The sequence below is a fragment of the Rhinopithecus roxellana genome, chromosome 15, assembly GCF_007565055.1.
Source record: "Rhinopithecus roxellana isolate Shanxi Qingling chromosome 15, ASM756505v1, whole genome shotgun sequence".
Taxonomy (NCBI): domain Eukaryota; kingdom Metazoa; phylum Chordata; class Mammalia; order Primates; family Cercopithecidae; genus Rhinopithecus; species Rhinopithecus roxellana.
This window is the reverse complement of record NC_044563.1, coordinates 19,169,648-19,188,154: the sequence shown is the minus strand read 5'-3', so window position 1 is coordinate 19,188,154 and position 18,507 is coordinate 19,169,648. Positions and strand designations below refer to the sequence as shown.

Sequence of the window (18,507 nt, the reverse complement as noted above, 5' to 3'; positions counted from 1 at the left end):
CTGCGGGTAGTGATGAAAAAAAGAGGAAATGGGGGTATATAAGCTGACACAGAAAAATATCCATGATACTGTAAGAGGAGAAAAAAACCACAGAGAAGCAACATATATAAAACAGGATCTGGCTGGGCGTGGTGGCTCATGCCTGTAATCCCAGCACTTTGGGAGGCCGAGGCAGGTAGATTGGCTCAGGTTAGGAGTTCGAGATCAGCCTGGGCAACATGGTGAAATCCCGTCTCTACTAAAAACACAAAAATTTGCTGGGCATGGTGGTACATGCCTGTAATCCCAGCTACTCAGGAGGCTGAGGCAGGAGAATCGCTGGAACCGAGGAGGTGGAGGTTACAGTGAGCCGAGATGGTGCCATTGCACTCCAGCCTGGGTGACAGAGTGAGACTCCATCTCAAAAAAAAAAAAAAAAAACGGATCCAATTTTTTCAAAGTACTGTGTGTTTGGGTGTGGTGTGTGTGTGTGTGTGTGTGTGTGTGTGTGTGTGTGTGTGTGTGTTTACAGATGTACATAAAGACCCTTATAAAGATGGACACCAAACTAGTAAACATTGGCTACCTCCAGGAAGCAGGACTGGGAAAGGAAGAGTAAGAGAAAAATATATTGAGGCCAGGCACAGGTGGCTCACGCCTATAATCCCAGCACTTTGGGGGGCCGAGGAAGGCGGATCACGAGGTCAGGAGATCAAGACCAGCCTGGCCAACATGGTGAAACCCCGTCTCTACTAAAATACAAAAAAAATTAGCCAGGTGTGGTGGCACGCGCCTGTAGTCCCAGCTGCTCGGGAGGCTGAGGCAGAGGAATCGCTTGAACCCAGGAGGCAGAGGTTGCAGTGAGCCAAGATCACACCACTGTACTCCAGCCTGGTGACAGAGCAAGAATCCGTCTCAAAAAAAAAATAAAGACAGAGAGAGAAATATATTGTCAAATGCTTTCATATGAATAAGTATTGTTTTGAAAATATAAAAAAGATTCGACTCTAGTAGCAGGGATAAGAGTTCTGTGTTTCTCAAAAAAGGATAAAAGATTGAGAAATACTACTTTATATAATCATAGCAGAAAAAAAAAAATCTCTCTTTTGACCAACACAGGAGGTGAATTTCACTCTTTCCACAACAACCACCAAGCTCACCCCAGAGCACACAATGTACCCAGGCATCTAGAACATTCCCTGCTAGACGCAAAAACACAGCATATATTCATAGAGTTCTAAATCGGTACAGGATGATAGCTTGATACAAAATTAATATTCTGCTCTCATCCTGGTCAAGGAACATTCACCCCTTTGAGGAAAGGAACTTTGCAATATGTTCTCTGTTGAAAACATGCCTCAAAAACACTGCTTCTCAGGAACATTTTGGGTGAAACCAAATCCAAGAGTAGTACAGAAATTATACCGTAGATATTAAGCATTCCTTTTCTCCACTGGTCAGCCACCCTTCTGTAACTATGATAATTGATATTCTTTAAAATGTACAAGTCTGAGTCAGGATACATTGCTGTATTAACATTTAAGCGGCATTATGATAGGTCACATCATTCATGTTTGATGAGTTTGTTTCATTAACTTATTTTAAAGATGGTCAGACTTAGCCGGGCGCGGTGGCTCACGCCTGTAATCCCAGCACTTTGGGAGGCCGAGGCGGGCAGATCACGAGGTCAGGAGATCGAGACCATCCTGGCTAACACGGTGAAACCCGTCTCTACTAAAAATACAAAAAATGAGCCGGGCGAGGTGGTGGGCGCCTGTAGTCCGAGCTACTCGGGAGGCGGAGGCAGGAGAATGGCGTGAACCTGGGAGGCGGAGCTTGCAGTGAGCTGAGATCGCGCCACTGCACTCCAGCCTAGGCGACAGAGGGCGACAGAGGGAGACTCTGTCTCAAAAGAAACAAACAAACAAACAAACAAACAAACAAAAAAGATGGTCAGACCTTCTTAGAAACAAAGAGTGGAAAATACCAGTTTTATGAGTTTAAAACCCGGAAGCCAAAGTTCAAAGATGTCCTAAGGATTATTTAATGAGTCAGAGGCAGCAAGGTAAAGAATCCTGACACTATCTCAGGTTGTAGTTTCATTACTGACATCAACACTACTATGTCACTTGTAGTGGGTAACTTAATTCCAAGTCAGCTTAGAGTCTACAAAGAAATCCAGTGTTAGTTCACAGCCAAGAGCCAGAAAGATCTGGAAGGGTAACATATTTTAACACAAGTGCATGACACAATGCAACCTTTTAAAAATGGAGGGGAAGGGCCAGGCGCAGTGGCTCACGCCTGTAATTCCAGCACTTCAGGAGGCTAAGGCAGGTAGATCACTTGAGGTCAGGAGTTAGAGACCAGCCTGGCCAACATGGAGAAACCCCGTCTCTACTAAAAATACAAAAATTAGTTGGGCATGGTGTGCGTGCTTGTAATCCCAGCTACTTGGGAAGCGGAGGCAGGAGAATCGCTTGAACCCAGGAGGCAGAGGTTGCAGTGAGCCGAGATCACGCCACTGCACTCCAGCCTGGGTGACACAGCGAGACTCTGTCTCAAAAAAAAAAAGAGGGGAAGGGTGGAATGTCAAATACAAATCTTGGCCTCACCTCTGTCTGCACCATTAAAGGCCTATGCATTCGAAGGTCATACACAATCCCATACACATCCACGGTGTTCTCATTCTCTATCTGGTAGATGAGACGATCAATGGCAATGAAAGTGCCCGTCCTTCCGACCCCAGCACTGAGAGAAAAGAGAAATAAGCCTATTACAGTGGGTTCCCTCAACTGCAAGCCTCTTAGAGTTCCTCATTTGTACATACATCTTGCTTTCCTTCACTGTCACACTTTGAGGGCAATGCACAGGATCAGTACACATTTGCTCAGTTGAAGTCTCAGCAAGTCAGACAGCACTAGCTTGGGACTGCGGCCTAAGTCCCAAACTCACATTTGAGTCAAATGCCACATATACAACCCCTTGCTCAAGCTTCTTCAATCTCAGTCCCATTCAAGTTGCCACCATAACCTAGGATGGTATGTTTCATCGATTTATTCCCCACTGGGCAACAGAGCCCTGCCTGTCTTCTGTCCTAAATTAATTCCTTGAGCTTCAAAACTAACTTCTTGTTAGGCGTTGGCAAACTTTTTCAGTAAAGGGCCAGAGAGTAAACATCTTAAGCTTTGCAAACCATATGGTCTCTTTCTGCCATTGTAGCAGAAAAGCAACCATAAACAATATACAAATAAATGGGCATGCTGTGTTCCTAGAAAATGTTGTTTACAAAAACAGCAGCTGACCAGATTTGATCCACGGGTTACAGTTTGCCAACCCGTTTTAGAAGCTCAGGGTTTAGGGAGTAAGTCCATGGTTCCTCATCCAAACCCTTTCCTGAATTCGTAAATGCCTATTACATTCCCTCTTAGGCTTTGCTTATGTAAAGTGCTGATAAATATATAATAACATTTGAAATCTGTCACACAATGACATGCCATCTGCATACCTGCAATGCACCAGAATCGGCGATTCGGGAGGACTCTGCTTCATGTAGTCACGAACGAGGTACCGGAAGTTGATGAGCAGGTCAGTGGTGTCGGGAACACCGTGGTCTGGCCAGGAGGTGAAATGGAACTGTCTCAGAGGGTGACTCTCACTTGTCTGGATCTAAAAGCCCAGAAAATGAGTTAGATCCAGACAGAAAGGTTGTCTAACAACATCAAAAAGGCAGGGGAAATCAAGCAGAGCCTGAGTAGTAACCGGGAGTTGTCATGACGAAAAATGAAACTTTACATTTGCACAGCAGCTGATAAAGTGCTTGCTCATCAAACCCTCACAATATGCCCAAGAAGGAGAGTTTATTATCCCCCTTTAAAGATAAGGCAGCAGCGAGTCACAGAAGTGAAGTCATTTCCCCGACACTGATTTTAGATGCAACAGAAGTCCCTTATCCTCCAGTTCTGCGTTCAGATCCTTCCCTTCCTGACACAGCTGCCTGTCAATAATGAACTCACATTCTTACACCTGCACCTCCTTAGAGCTTCATGAGCCTCATCCCCAAGCCCCCTTGGGAATGTCACTGACCATAAAACCAAAAATAATTTACTCAAATACATCATGATAATCAGTGCCTTCTGGGCAAGAATGGCCTCATAATTCACTAATGTCCCCTAGAGAAGCGAATAAAGTGACAGGTCACTAGCAAGCACCATGCAAGTATTTAGAATTGGAGAGAGCTGAGAAAGGACTCCCCCAAAAAAACCATCCATTTCAACATCTGAAAGACAATAGAGCTCATTATTACACAGACTGGTTCCCTATCTCATTCCAAAGCATACACCTTGAAGCGCGAGAAGCCCGAAACGGCTGGGGCGAGTCCTGTCCCTGACTCAGCTGTACTCGTTATGCCCATACCAGGGAATGACCGTACCCATGTGACCTACATCCGCACTGCAGGCATTTCCATCTCCTTTATGACAGCTGCCCTTTGACACTCATTTTTTCAAATGTATATTCATGATAAGAACAATAAATCTGCAGTATTCAAAATTTGGAAAACAGCAGGAGAAAAAGATAGAGTGAGGGGAGAGGTGCTAGAAGACCTCATCACAGATAAAGTTAACATTCACAAATTTAACCAAAAGTACTGATCCAAAGTCAGAAACCAGCTGTGAGAGATGGAGGTGGGGGAAGAGGAAGAAAAAAGGAGGGAGAGGGAGAGGAGAGGGGAAAGGGAGTGGGAGTGGGGAAGGGGAGAAGGAGGGGGAGAGGAAGAGGGAGGAGTGCGGAGGGGTTATACTTAGCATTATCTTCGTGGAGGGCCAAAGGGGCTCAGGTTAGGGGTAGTAGTCAAAGGAAACCATTAGCTCTGTAATGTTCTCAGTTTTCTAAAGGAAAATGTATTCATGCATTTTGTATAATTAAAAAATAACATGGTACTAAATGCCATATGGTGTCCTGGATCAGCTCCTGGAACAAAAGAAGGCTTTAGTGGAAAAACATGAAATCTGAATAAAGTCTGGAGTTTAGTTAATAAAAAATAATCATCATAGTAATAGCAATTTTAAAAAATGATGTGGACAACTCCACCCAAAATTCCCCTCCGCAAAGGTAAGCCCCAAGCAGTGGAGGCAACCAAGGAGAAGCCAGTCCATTCAAATGAGCAAAATCCTATAGAAATAAGCATGACAGGCCGAGCACGGTGACTCACGCCTGTAATCCTAACACTCTGGGAGGCCGAGGCAGGCAGATCACAAGGTCAGGAGTTCAAGACCAGCCTGGCCAATATGGTGAAACCCCATCTCTACTAAAAATACAAAAAAAAATTAGCTGGGTGTGGTGGCAGGTGCCTGTAGTCCCAGCTACTCAGGAGGCTGAGGCAGGGGAATTATTTGGACCCAGGAAGCGGAGTTTGTAGTGAGCTGAGATTGCACTACTGCACTCCAGCCTGGATGACAGAGCGAGACTCCAAAAGGAAAGGAAAGGAGAAGGAAGGAAAGGGAAGGAAGGGGAAGGAAAGGGGAAGGAAAGGGGAAGGAAAGGGGAAGGAAAGGGGAAGGAATTAAGGGAAGGAAAGGGGAAGGAAAGGGGAAGGAAAGGGGAAGGAAAGGGGAAGGAAAGGGGAAGGAAAGGGAAGGAAAGGAGGGAAGGAAACCGGAACGGCAAGGGACCAAGGAAAGGAAAGGAAAGGAAGAAATGAAAGGAAAGGAAGGAAAAGGAAAGGAAAGGAAAGGAAAGGAAAGGAAAAAGGAAAGGAAAGGAAAGGAAAGGAAAGGAAAGGAAAGGAATAAGCACGACATTTTTCTACTACTGTGAGCTGCATTATTTAGGTGGCCAGATCAGTGAATGGTAACAGCTTTGATGGCATCTCCAGAGGAGGAACTGAAGTATCGAGGCCAGACCCTTTGAGACACAGCAATCAGTAAAGAATTAGTACTTAATATACTACACTTTATCCATGACTTATGGAATCTTCAAGAATAATCTCATAAAGTAGACCCTAACCCATCAACCCCAAAACCCACCCAAAAGATTCAAGATTCAACTCCAATGAATCTACTTTCCAGCTTTCCTTTTATGCACTATTCATAATATGCATAAATTTTCATCTCCTAGAATGTTTCTCTTACATTACGTCCTACCATGTCCCCATGGTAATTATATAGTCTACCCATCCATTACTTTTCTTTTTTTCCTTGCTTTTTTTTTTTTTTTTTGAGACAGGGTCTTGCTTTGTCACCCAGGCTGGAGTATAATGGGCACAATCACTGCAGCCTCGACCTCCTGGGCTCAAGCCATCCTCCTACCTCAGCCTTCCGAGTAGCTGGGACTACAGGTGTATGCCAGCATGCCTGGCTAATTTTCGGGTTTTGTTTCGTTTTGTTTTTGTAGAGACGGGATTTCAGCATGTTGCCCAAGCTGGTCTCAAACCTGAGCTCAAGCGATCCTCCCACCTCAGCCTCACAGGCATGAACCACCACGCCTGGCCCATCATTTCTAATAGCTGAATAACGATATTATAAGCAGGCGAGTCATGGTTGAGTTATCCATTCTACAAAAGCTAGATGTCTGCATGGTTTCCAAAGTTTTCCTCTACTATAAATAATGCTGAGACTCGTCTTTCTGAATAAGCCTTTTGTTGCATTTCAGATTATTTCCTTAGGATGGTCTCAGACTTCAAGCCAGCAAATCAAAGAGAATAGACATTTTTAGGCCTGTGATATAAACAGCAAAGAGTTATGCCAACTGCACACACCCATCAACAGATACCAATGCTGCTTCATGACACTGCCTCTATTTTCAAAGCATCCTTGAAAAAGAAAGAAGGCACATAAACTTGACTTCCTAGAATGCCTGCACAATTTAATTGGATTGGCTTTTGTAAATGTTGAGGGGAAGGGAGGCCATGTGCATATTCCCTGGAATCCTATTAATGTAACTGTTATCCATGACTTCTAAAAGCAAGTAGCCACTCCTGATGTCATATTTCTAACCAAATAATCCAAAAGGCTACGGTTTGTTCTATAAGATCTATGAGCAAGTCACCTGGAAGTGGAAAGAAAGGAAAGAGCTCCTGATGCAGAGCCGTGCTCTTAAGATTCATTTTATTCAGCAATAACTTAGGAAATTCCCAAGAAAGTACATTTCCCAGAAAAGTCAAGGGGTTGCCTTGGAGTATACATGCATATGGATTGTTCTGTTCTGAAAGGAAGGAAGCAAAACATTTCTCACTGCATAGGAAAACATATGAGTTAATATCAACCTAAAACATATCACCCCCAAATTAACATATGGTAATTACACGAGCTCGACTGATCCTGACTTCTTACTTACATTTTTCACTGTGAAATCTCTGATGGTCCATTCCGGAAGAACAATTTCTGATGTCATTGCCACAGTTATGTCTCCATAGTCCTGAGCCTGCTTGGAGGGCCAATACTCCTCACATTTGGTCTAGAACAAAATTGCATTTTTATAAGAACACTCAGATCGTGCCATCTGCCATCACTAAAACCTCACAAGGGAGACTAGCTATTGAAAACTGGCATCAGAGGTGGAATCAGACCTTCTAGTTGGGTTTTGTTTGACTCTTCGAATTGTTTTATTTTTTAGAGACAGGGTCTCACTATGCTGCCCAGGCTGGAGTACAGTGGCTACTCACAAATGAGATCATAGCACACTACTGCCTCTAATTCCTGCACTCAAGCAATCCTCATGCCTCAGCCTCCCGAGTAGCTGGGTCTATGGGCACACCATGGCGCCTGTCAGAATTGTTTTTCTTTTTTTAATTTACAGTTCTTGCTAACTCTTAAAATTCCTCATAAAAATCCAGACTTTTCTCTTTAAAAATCAGATCTGCCTACACCAGGCCCAGCTTTCAGCATGAAAATTGATTTAGAGCAGAGCAGCAGCTGGTCCTTGACCTGGGACACCATCCCTATCCAGCTCCCTGTGCCCCTAGAGTCGCCACTCCACAACTGTTCACTGACCTCATCCTCTCCCATAACCCCAGACAGCTGGAAGAAATGAGGACTTTTTCCCAAGGCTTTCAGATATACATCGGTTGCAATACAAATATACCCACCAATAAAGAAAATCAAATTAAATCATTCTGGGGTCTTTGATTTCTATAAAGTTGGTGGACAGATGTGAACAGAAATAACCAGGAAACGCCTGCTCTCCAAGAATATCTGAATCCCCATTTGGCAAAAGACGACACACAGACACATACACTCTCAATATTCTAAGGTGTGCTCTACTGCCGGCAGTTTTCAAAGCTAATTGATTATCTGACTCACCTGAGAAGTCTGAGTTGTTTTGGGGTTTTGTTTTTTGTTTGTTTGAGACAGTCTCACTCTGTCATACAAGCTGGGGTACAGTGGCACGATCATGGCTCACTGCAGCCTCAACCGCTCAGGCTCAAGTGATCCTCCCACCTCAGCCTCCAGAGTAGCTTGGACTACAGGGACGTGCCACCACATCCACCTATTTTGTATTTTTGTAGAGATGGGGGTCTCACTATGTTGCCCGGGCTGCTCTTGAACTCCTGGCCCCAAGTGATCCTCCCACCTCAGCCTCCCAAAGTGCTGAGATTACAGGCCTGAGCCTCTGTGCCTGGCCTTGTTATGTTTAAAAAGAGATGCCTGGGTTCTACCTCCAGAGATTCTGACTCTGGCTGCGGGATCTGTATTTCTTTAAAGACCCAGGTTCCAAAGAAAGAACCCAGGATCTGGATACACACTGGCAGGGAGTTGATTCCCAGCTCAGCCTCTTACCAGGTGTATTTTTGTTTTTGTTGCTACCTTGTGGGCAAGTTCTTAAACTCTCCAAGGCTCAGTTCCCCCATCTATGAAATCGTAATACCTCACAGGGTTGTTACAGGAAAGAAATAACATATATGGAGAATCTAGTGCAGAAAATACACTCCCTTCCCCATTCACCCAGGGTCAGTAACACTCACTTCAATCTTGATTTTAGATGAACAAGACACCATTTAAATTCATCTTCAAGTTCTCCATTAATGTAATTATGTCATTTTTGTTTGTCTAACAGATAGATTTATAAGAATGTTTCATGTATGAGGCCCTGGGCTCAACAGTATTAAAAAGTTCATTTGCATTCTTCTTCTTTTTTTTTTTTTTTTTTTTGAGACAAAGAGTCTTGCTCTATTGCCTAGGCTGGAGTGCAATGGTGCAATCTCAGCTCACTGCAACCTCCGCCTCCCGGGTTCAAGCCATTCTCCTGCCTCAGCCTCCCGAGTAGCTGGGATTACAGGCACGCACCACCACGCCTGGTTAATTTTCGTATTTTTAGTACAGATGGGTTTCGCCACACTGGCCAGGCTGGTCTCAAACTCCTGACCTCAGGTGGTCTGCGTGCCATGGCCTCCCAAAGTGCTGGGATTATAGCTATGAGCCACCACACCCGGCCTATCTACATTCATTTAAAAAACACTTTTGCTGGGCGTGGTGGCTCACGCCTGTAATCCCAGCACTTTGGGAGGCCGAGTCAGGTGGATCATAAGGTCAGGAGATCGAGACCCTCCTGGCTAACACAGCAAAACCCCATCTCTACTAAAAATACAAAAAAGATTAGCCGGGCGTGGTGGTGAGCGCCTGTAATCCCAGCTACTCAGGAGGCTGAGGCAGGAGAATAGCGTGAACCCAGGAGGCTGGAGCTTGCAGTTACCGAGATCACGCCACTGCACTCCAGCCTGGGTGACAGAGCAAGACTCTTGTCTCCAAAAACAAAACAAAACAAAACAAAAAAACGGTTTTATTTCTACTATAGCCTATTCTCCTGATTCAACAAGAGGGTAAGGAGCCCACCCTCTATCACAAGCAACATGAGGATGGGCATCATCTCTTACTGCTCTGTTATCTTTCCCTCCTCCATCCCCAGCCCCTAGCACAGGACCTTACATATACCAGGGGCTGGATAAACATCTGCTAGCCTACAATGAATTATAGAACATTAAAAGAAATGATGCCTGATGGGCTCCCACTATCCCGGGGACAGCACCACTCCAAGTGTGCACCCTGGTGCCACAGCAGCAGGATCATCTGAAAACGGGCAGAAATGCAATTCCGAATTAGAAATTCTGAGGGTAGAACCACCCTTCTGGTGATTCTGATGGACACTGAAGTTTGAGATCCACTGGCTTAAGGAATCAACTCCTATTCCTCAAACAATGAACCTACAGTAAAAAACAACTCATAAAGCAACATTAAGTCCCATTCCTAAGGCACAGCATTTTTTAGATTAGCATGTGTTTTTCAGTTCTCTTCACATCAATTTATGGAAATACAGAATTTTATTACTATAAAAAATCTTGGCCAGGCATGGTGGCTCATGCCTGTAATCCCAGCACTTTGGGAGGCTAAGGTAGGCAGACCACAAGGTCAGGAGATCCAGACCATCTTGGCCAACATAGTGAAACCCTGTCTCTACTAAAAATACAAAAAGTAGCTGTGCCTGGTGGTGTCTGCCTGTAATCCCAGCTACTCGGGAGGCTAAGGCAGGAGAATCGCTTGAACCAGGGAGTCAGAGGTTGCAAAAGCCAAGATTGCACGACAGCACTCCAGCCTGGCGACAGAGTGAGACTCCATCTCAAAAAAAAAAAAAAAAAAAAAAAAAATATATATATATATATATATATATATATATATAATCTTTGATGGAAGCAGCAGAGGGATTTCAGGGCATTACAGGAGAGAGGAGGCTGCTGAGGTTTATCCAGGGATAAGTCTGAGATTTTGCTCAAAGAAAGGGTTCCAGGCCAGGTGTGATGGCTCACGCCTGTAATCCCAACACTTTCGGAGACCAAGGAAGCAGCAACACTTGAGGTCAGGAGTTTGAGACCAGCCTGGGCAACACAGTGAGACTTTGCCTCCACTAAAAACAAGAAAAATTATCCAGGCATGTGGTGCACGCCTGTAGTCCCAGCTACCCAGGAGGCTGAAGCGGGAGGCAGCCCATGACGAATTCAAAGCTGTAGTGAGCCATGATCGCACCACTGCACTCCAGCCTGGCTGACAGAGGAGACCCTGTCTCAAACAAACAAACAAAAATAACCCTGGGGGGCTCAGTGCTCAACCTAAGTTTGCAAATCACCGAGCTGATGGAAACCCTCATCTCACAGATGAAGATACCGGTTGCTTCGAGACATGATGGGCTTGTCCGTGTTCATGGGGCCAGTGAAGGACAGAGCCACACCATCAACAGCATCTTGCACTAAGCCTGGGAGATTTTTCCACGGCACTAAGCCATTCCTGTTTACTAACTCCAGCCACGACAGAATAAACAGAAGACACTGATATTTGCCCACACAAAAAAAGATAATGACAAAATTGTTTAAAGAATGTTTTTAAACGTTTCTCTTAAAGGGAAAAAAAGACAGAAAACAAGTTTATAAGAATAAAGTGCTAATGTTTGAGGTTTTTTTAAAAGAAACAAGTGGTTTTTAAGATACCCTTCTGCCACAATAAAAAGCAATTAATTTAATGTAATTTTAAATTTCAAAAATTAAAAAACGTACTTACTCTTCCCTGTTCAACACATTTGGTCAACATAATGATGGCATATACATTTTTCTCCCAAACCATACGCCAAAAATCTTTCAAAGTGTTCGGTAAAGGTCCTTGTGTGGCAATAAAATCTTTCTTGGAGTGGTAGCCCTAAAAATAGGCAACAACACATGGTCAACCTCAAAGAAACAGAAAGAAGCAAAGCGCTCTGAAGATTTCATCAAAACAGTCCAGTGCTGCGAGACCATCCCCCAACTTACAGGCATGTAGTTGGCATTGATGTAGTCGTCCGTTGAATGGGTCTGGACCGAAAGTTTGACACGGGAAATATCATCTGTGACGTTAAAAGAGAAAAGGTCCGCATTATAAGCAAACATTTTAGTAAAGCTGGACACAAAACAGAAAAAAAAAAAAAAAAGAAATTCAAAATGGCAACACTGGGACTTGTGTCTTTGAAGATGCACAGCATGCATGGCATTTCACATAGACCACCTCATTTAATCCTCATGGTCACTCTATGTGACCATGGCACAGAGCAGTCACACTATCACAGAGCAGAGCTAATGAGTGGCATGGCCAGGATTTGAACCTGCAGCCTGACACCAGGGCCCAAGATCTTAACCATACCAGATGCCTTCTCACATAAAATGAACCTGTTACTATTAGCATCCTCAGGTGTCTACCATGAGCTCACATGAGGGAATATGCTAAACAATTTTATTTACTCCTCAAAACCACCCTACAAGCCTCTGCCCTGTTTCACAGATGAGGAAACTGAGGGTTATAGAGACTAAGTGACTTCTCCAAATCCATATATCTGGTGAGGGGCAGTCGAAATTCAAATCTAGTGCCCCTTCCACTAGGACAGGTTAGGTCCCTAGGTTAACCTTTCTACTCTGCCTCTATTCTCATACAAACAAGTTGTTATAAAAAGAGAGTACCAAGTTCAAGAATAAATTGAATGTATAAGACTACTATCAGTAGGAAGATCTAAAACACAGAATTATGTTTTATAAATATTATTGTCATCTCAAAAGCATACACACAAACTTGCCCAACCTAAGAGATGAAATAATAACCTTACAACTGCGAGTGTCAGGCTGAGCCAGAAGCAGCACACCTCAGTCTCCCTGTCTCTGATTGTACTACCTCACCCTCCTCTGGACAAAATAACATAACAATGCTAAGTCCAGTACTGACCTGAGTCTCAGCCTAAAGACTTCCCAATAAAAACAATACCCAAACACCCACGTCCCAGCTCCCACTCCAGATCTGAGAATCTCCACAGACATTCACAAGAAGAGGCCAATAATCCCAAACTACCCTTAGAAGGGCAATACCCCCAGCCTAGTTTTAAAAGCATTTCCCTCAGAACATGGGCCAATATTCCTTGTCAAGTACAGGGAAATAAGTGGAGAGAAAGAACCCAAGAACAATGCTGAATTTAAAAAGAACTTAATGTTTTAGTCCAGGAATGAAAAACACAGCTTCGAATAAAGACGATGATGTCCTGATGTAAAAATTATCTGCAAAGTCCATCAATTTCAGCTACATCAGAACATGGCTACGATCTACTCGTGCTCCTCTCTGTGCCCTAATCCCCACCCAAAAGAGAGATCACGATGAACTTTCGATGGAGAAGTATTTACATTTCATCTAATAGTTTGATGTAATAAATAATTCTCATTTTAAACTCAATTTGCTGTTATCCCTGTTCACTAAGATGTAGACATTCTCAAAAACAGGAAATGAGCTAAATAGAATTCATACTTCGCTGTGGAATTCACTCAGCCCATGTGTCTGGACACAGAAAAGTGTGACTCCCTGTCTCCCTCTGCTCGCTTCCATTCCAGAATTATAGAATTGAAATAAATAGTTGTGAGACAGAGGGGTTAAGAACACAGACTCTGGCCTTTTCCCTCAATAAGACAGACCTAGTACAAAGCCTAGTTTTCCCGACACTACCTGTGTAACTTTGGAAAGATCACCTAACCACTCTGTGCATTTTCCTTACCTGCGAAACAAATATTCTACTACCTACTTCATAAGGCTGTTGTGAGGATTAAATTAAAGATAATGTACCTAAATATAGTGCTTAGCACATAGTAGGTGAATAACGGATGGTTGTGGAAGTAGGTGACTAATGACTGGTTGTGGAAGTGGTTACTTAGGATCACTGATTCCCTCCCCTCTACAGTTAGAGATGTGATGGCCACTGACGGAAAACAGAGAAGACACTGTGGATAAAATAACTTACAGGGCAGAACATTATTATAGCGATTCTTTCCTCTATTCTCAGCCAGTTCTGCTGCATATTTAGGTTGACTAATTCCAACAAGCTTCAGATCCTGAAAACAGAACAAATGAGGTGTTCATTTATTTAGTCTTCAAATATTATTCATATTTAGCATAGCATATGACAGTGAAACCAGCCCAACAGTCCCATAGACAAGTTGTTTTTGAATAAACATAGAAATTTACCCTTCTTCTATTAAAGCCTGAAACTTGTATTTGTTTTATCTGAGGTCCTTTCTCAGGAAAGGACCTTCAGGAAGTACCAAAGAACTGAAACTAGTCAGATCACTATACCAGATGCCTCCTTGCCCCTCTCTAGTTCCTGTTTTCTTACACATTGTTACATTTCTTTCCTGCTATATAAACCCCTGGTTTTAGTCAGTCAGGGAGATGGATTTGAGATTGAGCTCCCATCCTCTTGGCTGCAGCACCCGATTAAAGCTTTCTTCCCTGGCAATATTCGTTGTCTCAGTGATTGGCTTTCTGTACAGGCAAGGAGCAGGACCTAGACCAAACCTGTAGTGTTTTGGTAACAACAGAACAAAGTGGAAATGTAGAGGCGATATGGCTTAAATTGTGCCCCAAAAAGACATGTTGGATTTCTCACCCCTAATACCCATGAGTGGGATCTTATTTAGAAATAGGCTCTTTACCTATGTAAACAAATTAAAATGAGGTCATAGTAGAACAGAGTGGGCCCTGAATCCCATATGACTGGTGTCCTTATAGGAGGAAAACAGACAAAGAGACATAGACACATGAGGGGAGATGGCCATGTGAACACAGAGGCAGACATGAGAGTGTCGCTGCCACAAAACTAAGGGACGCCTGGCACCCAGAAGCTGCAGAGGCAAGGAAGGATGCTGCCCAGAGGCTTAGGAGGGAGTGTGGCCCGCCCACACCTTAATTTGGGATTGTGGCCTCTAGACAGTAAATTTCTGTTGTTTTCAACCTCCCAGTTTGTGGTGCTGTTTTATGGCAGCCTAGGAAACTAATTCAAAGGTTAAAATATACAAAAAAGGTTACAATATAGGAAAAACTGCCTTCAAGCAGTTGTAACCTGGAGGAGAGGTATACTGTACACAGAAAAAACTAACATTACAGCAAGGCAGAATTAAAGAAATGCTGAATATTGATAACAAGCAACAGGGGGAACAAAGCAGTCTGAGCACACAGAACTCAAGTTCTCCTAATGGGATCCCAGAAAGCCCATGGAGGAGGCAGCATGTGCACTGTGCTGAGTACTGAGCAGGATTTCAAGAGAGCAAAGGCAGAGATGCTGGACAGGGCAGCACATGAGGACGAGTGTGCATGGATACTTTGAGCAGGGCTAGTTCCTGGGCTGGATGGAGCACAGCAGGGGGAACTGAAAGGCAGACACTGGCCAAGAAAGTCCTTGTGCAGGGCTTCATGTGAGCCTCACAAGCCACACTGTCATCAAGCCCCAGAGCTCTCCATGCCCATTTGGTTTCTTTCCAGCTCATATAGTTTCCTAAGTATTGTGGCTAATAGTTTCCTGACTTGAATTCCTAGTTTCTGTTAACAGTTTTCTAACTTTCAGGAAAAACAAGCCAATTTCTAAGGAAAGTGGCTGGGCTTCAGTCAGGAGTAGTCTGAGGTAGACATCCAGGACAGTATGACACAACAGGTTTGGAGCGCAGGTGCACAACCCTGAGGTTATGTAGCCATTTAATGTAACCTGTTTGTGTGAGTTCATACCTGGCTTTGAGCCACTATTACCTGTGAGTAAGACAGCTGTACTGCTGACTCTGTAGGAGAGAGAATAAAGCCATGTCCCAACTGCCTACAGTCCCTCAAGTCCTTCAGCCACCTGCCACCCATCCACTAACTCCCCTCAGACCCCAGCTTGGGTTGGAACCTGACATAATTAAAAACACAGTATTTACAGCAACATACTTCATATTCCTCTGCAAACCCACAGTTGGAGTCAGCTTGCTGCTTCTTGAAGTAGGCCTCAAAATTCTCCACTCGGATTAACTTAGATCTAAGAAAACAAAACTTATCAGGATTTTTTACATTCAATGAAATCCATATTCCATAGAAAAGTACAAGTTATTTTAAAAAATAAAGAGATTACTTACTTTTTAGGTCTTCATGATAGAAAGGGAAAGAAAAAAAACAAGCAATTAGAAAGACTCATTCGTACTCTAGAGATGAAAGTAAACAATCTTCCCAAAACAACAAAACCCAGGGTATAATTTGGCAAGAGGGGATCACAGTACTATTATTCACAAAACACTAAAATATGAATCAGGAAATCTGATTTCTAGACCCTACTTTGTAAATAATTGGTTTTGTGACTTTAAGTAAGTTCTTCTCTCCCCTGGATCTTGATAACCTATATGACTTTTTTAAATCAAAAAATATGTATTTATTGGTAGAAGAGTAGAACATGTCAAGGAAGCTAGCTTCAGGAGACTAACAAAACATAGATTCCTTGCAGAAAACAGAGCTAGCAAAAACTTCCAGATGATCATGGTCAAAATGTGCCAATCAGGAAAAATGACAGCAAGTTCCATCAAAAATTATTTACAGATAGTCACTGAACAGATTGGAGGATTTAAAATAAAGCTCATAATTTCAGAGACTTACTTAATTTGAGAAAAGGACACTTCATTATTCTTTGCATCTTTCCTGTTTTAAGAGAAAAGAGACCCATTAGACAAAAAAGGATTCCTTCCTGTGCTTTGCCCTTGCATATCTGGAGTTAATGTCACCTATGAAATAAAGGTGTTACACCTTTTCCTCGGGCATTAGTTCACAGATGACACCAAATCCTGCCCCCTAATACTAAACTTAATGATCCAAGCTGCAAATGCTAATTATAAATTTGTGAAGTTATTTTCTTTTGTACTACGTACAAGAATGAAAAAAATCATATCCAAGTCACTTTTAAGAATTTCCTTGCAAATATATAGTAGTGACATTACTTTAATGTAAAGCAAGACTTGTTATTTCATACTTTGCTTTTGAGAAAACTTTTCTGATAAATGAATGCAATAAATCAAAAAACATATCAGATCCAGAACTGGCAAGTTGGTGAGGCATCTGCACACTCCTGCACTATTGACTCAACTCTGCATTGGTGTTTAAGAACAACTTTCTGGAAGGCAATTTGGCAGTATGTATCAAAACTGAAAGTATGTATCAAAACTAGAAGCATGCATACCCACTGACCCAGCACTTGCCTAGCTTGGAATTTAGCCTAAGGAAATAATCGTGAATGTGCCCAAAGATTCAGGCACAAGGATAAGTAACTGTGGCCAAGAAAAATTTTAAAAAGTGGAAACACCTAGGAAATTGGCCAAATAGATCATGGTACTTCCATACAGTTGAATACTCTGTAGCCACTTAAAATGATAATGAAATGGGCCAGGCATGGTAGCTCATACCTGTAATCCCAGCACTTTAGGAGGCCAATGTGGGTGGATCACCTGAGGTCAGGAGTTTGAGACCAACGTGGCCAACATGGCAAAACTCCGTCTCTACTAAAAATACAAAAAAAATAGCCAGGCATGGTGGCGGGTGCCTATAATCCTAGCTACTTGGGAGGCTGAGGCAGGAGAATCGCTTGAACCTAGGAGGCAGAGGTTGTAGTGAACCAAGACCGTGCCATTGCACTCCAGCCTGGGCAACAAGAACAAAACTCTGTCTAAAAAAAAAAAAGATGATGAAATGAAGCTGCCAACAATGTCTAAACTGAATAAAGCAGGCTAGATACTAACATGTAACATGATTCCATGTGTGTGCACACATTTGTGTGTGAGTTTGGTCACAACCAAATGTTAAGAGTAGTTTTGTGTGGGTTCTGCGATTGCGGATTTCCTATTTATTTGTGCTCTTCTTTTCCGTATTTTTTGCCATAAGCACGTATTACTCTTATTTTTAACAAGAAACAATAAAAGTGTTTTACCCAGCCACTGACTGATCCACCTCCCCCTACAAAATCAGAACCTAATCTGGCAGGGCGCGGTGGCTCACGCCTGTAATCCCAACACTTCGGGAGGCTGAGGTGGGTGGACCCCTTGAGGTAAGGAGTTCGAGACCAGCCTGGCCAATATGGTGAAACTCCGTCTCTACTAAAACCACAAAAATTAGCCGGGTGTGGTGGCGGTGCCTGTAATCCCAGCTACTCAAAAGGCTGAGGCAGGAGAATCACTTGAACCCAGGAGACAGAGGGTGCAGTGAACCGAGATCATGCCACTGCACTCCAGCCTGGGGGACAGAGCCAGACTTCACCTCAAAAAAAAAAAACAAAAAACAAAAAAAACAGAACCTAAGAACCTAATCTAAAAGCTGGAGCATGAGCACTGCCTGTCACCCCAACAGAGCGGGGTGGCAGCACAAGGAACCGGCCTGGGCCGCATGAGGACCCCTGGGGCAGGACGGAGATTCCCTGGTTGGCAGCACCTTACGGCAAAGAAATCCCAACTAACACACACAGGCTTCACACACTACACAGACAAGAGGGCGTGCCATGAAGTACAAGGACCAGGTTCAAGTTCTATTTCCACACCTCTTGAGCCAGCTTCTGCATCCGTGGAAGGGACTTACTGGACCTCCCTCGCAGAGCCTCATGCATGAGATAATTTACGGAAAGCACAGATGCAGACACATGGTGAGCACTCAAAAAAGGGCTGCTACTTTTACCATTTAGTGACCTCACAGGGTAGTTGTACAGATAAAA

At 43.4% G+C, this 18,507-nt stretch overlaps 1 protein-coding gene across 2 annotated transcripts in view; it reads right to left on the bottom strand.

The window, feature by feature from the left end:
* The window catches only part of PTPRJ (protein tyrosine phosphatase receptor type J), a 195,107-nt gene that overhangs the window by 8,964 nt on the left and 167,636 nt on the right, over positions 1-18,507 (bottom strand). For both annotated transcript variants that reach the window (XM_030917180.1, XM_030917179.1), the window contains exons 16-24: positions 16,413-16,454; positions 15,902-15,910; positions 15,717-15,804; positions 13,762-13,852; positions 11,765-11,838; positions 11,520-11,654; positions 7,312-7,431; positions 3,485-3,645; positions 2,592-2,727 (exon numbers count right to left, since the gene is read on the bottom strand). In XM_030917180.1, the coding sequence (XP_030773040.1) occupies positions 2,592-2,727; positions 3,485-3,645; positions 7,312-7,431; positions 11,520-11,654; positions 11,765-11,838; positions 13,762-13,852; positions 15,717-15,804; positions 15,902-15,910; positions 16,413-16,454 (856 nt within the window). The remainder of the gene's footprint in view (positions 1-2,591; positions 2,728-3,484; positions 3,646-7,311; positions 7,432-11,519; positions 11,655-11,764; positions 11,839-13,761; positions 13,853-15,716; positions 15,805-15,901; positions 15,911-16,412; positions 16,455-18,507) is intronic.